The sequence below is a fragment of the Salmo trutta genome, chromosome 28 (genome assembly GCF_901001165.1).
Source record: "Salmo trutta chromosome 28, fSalTru1.1, whole genome shotgun sequence".
In the NCBI taxonomy this organism is placed as follows: Eukaryota; Metazoa; Chordata; class Actinopteri; order Salmoniformes; family Salmonidae; genus Salmo; species Salmo trutta.
In genome coordinates, this window is record NC_042984.1 from 990,598 (window position 1) to 998,823 (window position 8,226).

General features: G+C 45.7%; 1 protein-coding gene and 3 non-coding genes across 4 annotated transcripts; all 4 read left to right on the forward strand.

Moving 5' to 3' along the window:
* Positions 1 to 1,654: 1,654 nt before the first annotated feature.
* On the forward strand, positions 1,655 to 7,813 carry LOC115165240 (60S ribosomal protein L10). Its single transcript, XM_029718235.1, has 6 exons — positions 1,655 to 1,686; positions 2,617 to 2,675; positions 5,301 to 5,408; positions 5,527 to 5,665; positions 7,037 to 7,199; positions 7,552 to 7,813. Exons 1-6 carry the CDS (start codon positions 1,664 to 1,666, stop codon positions 7,705 to 7,707), a joined length of 648 nt encoding a protein of 215 aa, XP_029574095.1. The 5' UTR covers positions 1,655 to 1,663; the 3' UTR covers positions 7,708 to 7,813.
* LOC115166500 (small nucleolar RNA SNORA70) lies at positions 4,860 to 4,992 on the forward strand. Its single transcript, XR_003870336.1, has one exon. It is a non-coding gene; the product is annotated as a small nucleolar RNA SNORA70 (small nucleolar RNA).
* On the forward strand, positions 5,700 to 5,832 carry LOC115166498 (small nucleolar RNA SNORA70). The gene has a single exon (XR_003870334.1). It is a non-coding gene; the product is annotated as a small nucleolar RNA SNORA70 (small nucleolar RNA).
* Positions 7,338 to 7,470, forward strand: LOC115166499 (small nucleolar RNA SNORA70). The gene has a single exon (XR_003870335.1). It is a non-coding gene; the product is annotated as a small nucleolar RNA SNORA70 (small nucleolar RNA).
* Positions 7,814 to 8,226: the final 413 nt, after the last annotated feature.

Genomic DNA, 8,226 nt, shown 5'->3' on the forward strand with positions numbered 1-8,226 from the left:
CTCCCTGCCATCCAGGACCTCTATACCAGGCGGTGTAGACAGCCCAGTACATCACTGGGGCCGAGCTCCCTGCCATCCAGGACCTCTGTACCAGGCGGTGCAGACAGCCCGGGGCCGAGCTCCCTGCCATCCAGGACCTCTGTACCAGGCGGTGTAGACAGCCCAGTATATCACTGGGGCCGAGCTCCCTGCCATCCAGGACCTCTATACCAGGCGGTGTGAAAAGAAGGCCCGGAGACCCCAACCATCCAAGCCATAGAGGTGCCGATGCACTAAGTCTGACACAAACAGGCTTTTGAACAGTTTCTATCCCCAAACAATGCGACTGATAAATAGCTAACAAAATAGCTACATCGACCGAGTTTACCTTGTATCTTGATTGACCTTTTATTTCAATATTTGCAGTGTCTCTATGCACACTGACAGTGTGTAGGGCCCTACACACTACACACACTGATACTCTAACAGACACACATTGCCCTACACACTACACACACTGTCACCTCCATCACTCCAGTATCCCTGCACATGTAAATATAATATTGGAAATGTATATAGTTCGCTTACTTACTTTATTGTGTATTTCATATTTCTTATTCCTCATGTTTTTTTTTGTAGTGATACATTTTTATTGATGATTGCATTGTTGGGTTTTGAGTTTGCAAGAAAGGCATTTCACTGTACTTGTGCATGTCTCATTAAAACTTGAAATGTGTTATAGATCTGTCATTATCATTGAAAGTCTAAGAAGCAGTAGATCTGTTCTATGTGCACTATTTCTATGCTTCCCATTATTAAGTTTCGTTTTTGTGCCTTTTACCTTCGGTTTTGTTCACCAGCTTCAAACAGCTGAAAATGTAATCATTTTGGTGATGGAAAATATATTTAACAGTGGTTTAGATGGTACAATGATTCTCTACACTGTACTTGCTTGTTTTATCACATAAACTGAAATTAGGTAGCCATTAGAATTTTAGCAAACAGGAAATGGCGTAGCGATTTCTGCATAGTGCATCTTTAATTGAAATATTGTAGAATTCCATTCATTCCTATGAGGACTGATCCATCTGCATTCACAGGAGGACTGATCCATCTGGGGAGTGACAATATGGCCATCTGGTGGCTTCAAATGCCCTCACTTGCCAATACATAGCAATTAAAATGTTATTAAATAACACCACTGTCATCAACCCAAACTAATTTTACCGACACTCTCCTCGTCCCTCACCTCATCTCATCCTACATTTTGGTGATCCTCTTGAATGTTCACGTTGCTTGTTCCGTGTTCCCAGTAAAACTACCTTTCCCATAATGCTCCACGGTAGGCTAGTTGTTACTGAGGAAACCTTTTTACAGCCACCATATTTAATTTAAAAATACACGATTACTAACTATATTTCACGTGTGACGCCAAAAGTGTTTAGCCAAATTCAAAAAAATAAAACCTGAGTATTTTTAATTTTATTTCTCCAGGCGAGGCGACCATATGACGCACCGGAAGTCTGTCTAACTTCCTTTTCCTCGTTTCGGTGAGTGCGTGTTCACATCGAGGTGTCTGCCGCTCTTCAAAACATTATACAAATTATAGCATTTTTCCATCGTAAAACCTTAGTTTCTTTTCGTAATAAGTGTTTTGTGTGTGTTATTTATACAGATTGCAGCTATGGGTCGCCGGCCAGCCCGATGGTGAGTTTATTTTGTCACATTATATATTTGTTTTAGCTCGGCATTGAAATATGTCGCTGGATGAAAATACAAAATGGAGGATCTGTCCACACCGTGTGTGTGATAGTGAGCCAGCTACCTATATTTGCTGTCAAGTAATTGACTTGCATAACCTATGGTTGTACTGTCATAACTAGGTAACCTGTTACACACTGTCGACGAAAAGTCACCTAGGTAACATGGTGGCATAATGGCATTAACTAGTGGCATAAACTAGCCATGAAGCTTGTCCGTAGCTGAACATAGTTAGAGGTTATTAGTATCGTACATAGGTCTGATTACACAGCATGTAACGGTTTATTTTGTGTTACCATACAGTATGAAGATGCATGGAGATGTGTAAACCTCCATTTGCACTGAACTGACTTAATCACCCACCTGAACTGACTTAATCACCCACCTGAACTGACTTAATCACCCACCTGAACTGACTTAATCACCCACCTGAACTGACTTAATCACCCACCTGCAGTCTACATTTACATTTTAGTCATTTAGCAGACGCTCTTATCCAGAGTGACTTACAGTAGTGAATGCATACATTTCATTTAAAAAAAATTGTACTGGCCCCCCGTGGGAATCTTACCCACAACCCTGGCGTTGCACACACCATGCTGGCTTTGCAAACACCATGCTCTACCAACTGAGCCAGTGTGGTTCTGGTGTACAATTGCAGCAGACAGTAACTGAGTATGAGGCCAGCTGGGAGATGTTGGCCCTTTTTTAAGTGACTGTTGAGACGCAACCGACTGGTTAAATTACACTGACGTTTTCCTGTGTTGAATATAAAGGCAGCTGATGTAACCGCTTGACAAACCAAACATTGAAAGATGACAGCATGTGGCCTGGTACTGTATAATTGTTTCAAGCCATCTCTCTCTCTCCCCTTAGCTATCGCTACTGCAAGAACAAGCCCTACCCCAAGTCCCGCTTCTGTCGCGGTGTGCCTGGTAAACCCTTTTCCTTGCTTTCTCCCTCTCCTCGGTTATTCCCTGATACCAAACTCAAACGTGACGTATTAAGCAGTGAGGGGTGTGCAGACATACTCTTCATCATACATTTAATGTTTTAACCTCTGGGGTATGTGGGACGATTTCGTCCCACCTACGTAACAGCTACTGAAATTCCAGTGGCGCGATTTTTGAATCGTTAGAAATACTATTACTTCAATTTCTCAAACATATGACTATTTTACAGCTATTTAAAGACAAGAATCTCGTTAATCTAACCCCACTGTCCGATTTCAAAAAGGCTTTACAACGAAAGCAAAACATTAGATTATGTCAGCAGAGTGCCCAGCCAGAAAAAATCAGACATCCATTTTTCAAGCTAGCATATCATGTCACATAAACCCAAACCACAGCTAAATGCAGCATTAACCTTTGATGATCTTCATCAGATGACACACCTAGGACATTGTGTTATACAATACATGCATGTCTGTTCAATCAAGTTCATATTTATATCAAAAAACAGCTTTTTGCATTAGCATGTGACGTTCAGAAAAAGCATAACCCCCGCAAACTTCCGGGGAATTTACTAACAGTTTGCTAAATTACTCACGATAAACGTTCACAAAAAGCATAACAATTATTTTAAGAATTATAGATACATTACTCCTCTATGCACTCGATATGTCCGATTTTAAAATAGCTTTTCGGATGAAGCACATTTTGCAATAATCTAAGTACATAGCCCGGCATTACAGGGCTAGCTATTTAGATACCCACCCAGGTCAGCCTCCACCAAAATCACATTTCCTATAAGAAAAATGTTCTTACCTTGCTTGTTCTTCATCAGAATACACTGCCAGGACTTCTACTTCAATAACAAATGTTGGTTTGGTCCCAAATAATCCATCGTTATATCCAAACAGCGACGTTTTGTTCGTGAGTTCTAGACACTATCAGAATGCTTCTTCACGGTCCCGCGCATGGCGCATTGGCGTGTCAAAAATGTCTAAATATTCCATTACCGTACTTCGAAGCATGTCAACCGCTGTTTAAAACCAATTTTTATGCCAGTTATCTCGTAGATAAGTGATAATATTCCGACCGGGAGTATGCATTGAGCCTAAACAGCCGAATAAAATTTCTCCTCAGAAGCGACTCGTGCACGCGCCTCATTCAAAGGTCCTAGGAGCAGCCACTTACAAAAGGTGATAATGTGTTTCAGCCTGAGACTCCCTCGTAAACCTTCAGTTATTTCCCGGGCTCTGAGAGCCTATCGGAGCCCTGGGAATTGTCACGTTACAGCTAAGATCCTTACTTTTCAATAAAAAGATGTAAGACGCACGACTCCTTGTCAGACAGGGTACTTCCTGCTTGAAACCTTGTCAGGTTTTTGCCTGCCATAGGAGTTCTGTTATACTCACAGACACCATTCAAACAGTTTTAGAAAATTCAGAGTGTTTTCTATCCAAACCTGAACAATAATATGCATATTCTAGCTTCTGAGTTGGTGTAGGAGGCAGTTAAAAATGGGAACATATTTTTTCCAACATTCTCAATACTGCCCCCTAGCCCAGACAGGTTAATATGCTTAAGTAGATGTTCGCAAAATTACCCCAAAACATCTACCTGTATGTTTCTAGACTAAACAAGCAGCAGGTTAGGAACCGCGAGGTGTCTGACCAGTGTCTGTATCAACTTACAGCAGGCGAACAAGTTTGCATCTGTCAAAATGCACGTAGGCGTTCCATATTTCCCCTACCCTCGCCCTGCTGCTTAGATATTATGCACATTGATAGCTTGATATCAAACGTCCTCGCCGTGTGAGTTATTATAGTAGCAGAAATCTGATCAGACCGAAAACATGCAAGGAAAAGTGATATTATGAGTAGACAGAGATACAGCATCACTCTGTCCAATCAGAGCAGCAGGATCAACGCACAACCCGCCCTTCTCTTTATAGACAGGTAAACTAGCCAGTTGCGTTATCTATACCATTCACTGACTCGGACAGTATAGTTTAGACACCGTTACTGACTGACATGAGAGATGCTTGATGGCTCCTGGAGAAAAAGAATCTCTCTGGTCACGGATAATTACAAACCAAAAAATATTCTGAAAATTGCCCGTACGTTACAATACTAGTGCTGTCCGACTACTCTGCACTCTAACAACTATTCTTAACTGCAGCACATGAAGCTGACCAGTTTTGCTGCAGTGCAGTTCTGGTGTTCAATGGCTGCAGACAGTGACTCTGTGGTTGTGTATGAGGCCAGCTGGGAGGTGCTGGCCCCTTTAAGGGACCGCTGAGACAAGACGTGACCTGTTTATGCTGAACTACAGAGGGAGTAGCTAATTGGCTGATTTGTACGTCTGCTTGGTATCTTAAAGAAATTACACTCAGACCTACGTCAACTATTCCCTGTGTGTATTGTTAACTCTGCTCTCTGCCCCATCCTGTATGTAATGTTAACACTGCTCTCTAGATCCTAAGATCATCTTGTAAACTCTCCTGTTATTTACCTCTGTAGATCCTAAGATCATCTCGTAAACTCTCTCCTGTTATTTACCTCTGTAGATCCTAAGATCATCTCGTAAACTCTCTCCTGTTATTTACCTCTGTAGATCCTAAGATCAGGATCTTTGACCTGGGCAGGAAGAAGGCCAGGGTGGATGAGTTCCCTCTGTGTGGTCACATGGTCTCTGACGAGTACGAGCAGCTGTCCTCTGAAGGTGAGGTCAGAGGTCATCTCTGGGGCACACATCACAGAAACATGTTGTCTTCTGAAAGGCAAGGTTGGATGTAATCTCACGTTCATCTACTTTCTAAATCTCTCCATCTCCTCTGTAGCTCTGGAGGCAGCCCGTATTTGTGCCAACAAGTACATGGTGAAGACTTGTGGAAAAGACGGTTTCCACATCCGGGTCCGCCTGCACCCCTTCCATGTCATCCGTATCAACAAGATGTTGTCCTGCGCTGGGGCTGACAGGTACAGCACCCTGTTCTAAACTCCTAAAACAAACCTGCAGCTTATTAAGCCGACCAGTCCCGCTGCAGTGCAGTTCTGGTGTGCAATGGCTGCAGACAGTGACTCTGTGGTTGTGTATGAGGTCAGCTGGGAGGTGCTGGCCTCTTTAAGGGACCACTGAGACAACGCTTTACAACTGGTGCTGCTGTGTGTTAGACCAGGACTGGCTGGGGATGGTAGACCAGGACTGGCTGGGCTGGGGATGGTAGACCAGGACTGGCTGGGGATGGTAGACCAGGACTGGCTGGGGATGGTAGACCAGGACTGGCTGGGGATGGTAGACCGGGACTGGCTGGGGATGGTAGACCGGGACTGGCTGGGGATGGTAGACCGGGACTGGCTGGGGATGGTAGACCGGGACTGGCTGGGGACGGTAGACCGGGACTGGCTGGGCTGGGGACGGTAGACCGGGACTGGCTGGGCTGGGGACGGTAGACCGGGACTGGCTGGGCTGGGGACGGTAGACCGGGACTGGCTGGGCTGGGGACGGTAGACCGGGACTGGCTGGGCTGGGGACGGTAGACCGGGACTGGCTGGGCTGGGGACGGTAGACCGGGACTGGCTGGGCTGGGGACGGTAGACCGGGACTGACTGGCTGGGCTGGGGACGGTAGACCGGGACTGGCTGGCTGGGCTGGGGACGGTAGACCGGGACTGGCTGGCTGGGCTGGGGACGGTAGACCGGGACTGGCTGGCTGGGCTGGGGACGGTAGACACTGCTCTGCCTCTGTTGGCTGGTAATATGGACAAGGTGCTGCTCCATGTAAATGACCAGCCCATAGGCCTCTGGTCAACAGTAGTACCCTGTAGAGAATAGGGTGCTATGTGGCCGTGATCATGGCCTTTGAGGTCTTTGGGTAATTAGCACTAATGTTTTACTGTAAATCCAGAATCTATTCAAAATTACCCTGTCTGGTTCCTCTCCAGGTTTCTTCCTGCTATAGTTTCCCTGGCTCTGGCTTCTGCTTGCTGCTGTAAAGCGCTCTGGTCTCTGCTGTAAAGCGCTCTGGTCTCTGCTGTAAAGCGCTCTGGTCTCTGCTGTAAAGCGCTCTGGTCTCTGCTGTAAAGCGCTCTGGTCTCTGCTGTAAAGCGCTCTGGTCTCTGCTGTAAAGCGCTCTGGTCTCTGCTGTAAAGCGCTCTGGTCTCTGCTGTAAAGCGCTCTGGTCTCTGCTTGCTGCTGTAAAGCGCTCTGGTCTCTGCTTGCTGCTGTAAAGCGCTCTGGTCTCTGCTGTAAAGCGCTCTGGTCTCTGCTTGCTGCTGTAAAGCGCAGTAACTATTCATTGTCAGTGATGTGTTGTGTCTGTATTAATGAGCCGTGGTTCTGTGTTTCTAGGCTCCAGACGGGGATGAGGGGTGCGTTCGGTAAACCCCTGGGCACCGTGGCCCGTGTTCGAATCGGTCAGGTGATCATGTCTGTCCGCACCAAAGCCAGCAACAAGGAGCACATTATCGAGGCTCTCCGCAGAGCCAAGTTCAAGTTCCCCGGGCGCCAGAAGGTAACACGCACACTAAATATACATTTCAAAGACACTTGTATGAGTAGCTACACACTGAGAACTGGTGTCAATCGTTGTGTGAATGTATAGAGATGAGATTTGAAAGTCTTAAAACACTCATTGTGAGCTGTTAGACCTCTGCAGCTCATGAAGTTGACCAGTTTTGCTGCAGTGCGGTTCTGGTGTGCAATGGCTGCAGACAGTGACTCTGTGGTTGTGTATGAGGCCAGCTGGGAGGTGCTGGCCCCTTTAAGGGACCGCTGAGACAAGACGAGCTGTATTTCCTTCACTGAGAAACATGGTTGCCTCTGGATGACGTCTGATTTCTCTCTCTCTCCCTTCTCTCTCTCAGATCCACATGTCTAAGAAGTACGGCTTCACTAAGTTCAACGCGGTGGACTTTGATCAAATGATGGCTGAAAAGCGTGTGATTCCTGATGGCTGTGGGGTGAAGTACATCCCCTCGACTGGCCCTCTGGCTCGCTGGAAGAAGATTCACGCCGTCTAGACACCCCGACTACAGACGGTCTGGACAAGCACAGAAGCATCCGAGAGATCAGAGACATGGTGGAAGAACAACTAGCCAATAAAAGTGAATTGTTGAATATAAAACTGACCTGAGTTTGTCTTCCATTATTCTGAGCTTCACTGCTGATTTCAGATGACTTGATGGTTGTGGGTAAAATAAATACTATCTATATATAATTCTACCTAAATGAACAATGACATCAGCTATTGTAAGATTAGTTAAGTACTAGTATCAATAAGGTGATCTCATGTCACAGCGTTTCTAAAGCGCTCTGCGCCAGAGGCTCTGGTATGTTCTGTTAGTCTGGAATTGGTCAACAATATTAACTTATCCAGAGTGACTTACAGTAGTGTATGCATACTTTTTCCCCCGTACTGGTCCCCCGTGGGAATCGAACCCACAACGCTGGCGTTGCAAACACCATGCTCTACCAACTGAGCCACACGGGACCATAGTTGCTGGTGTAACAGAATTTTAGGTCTGACTAATGCAGCGTTT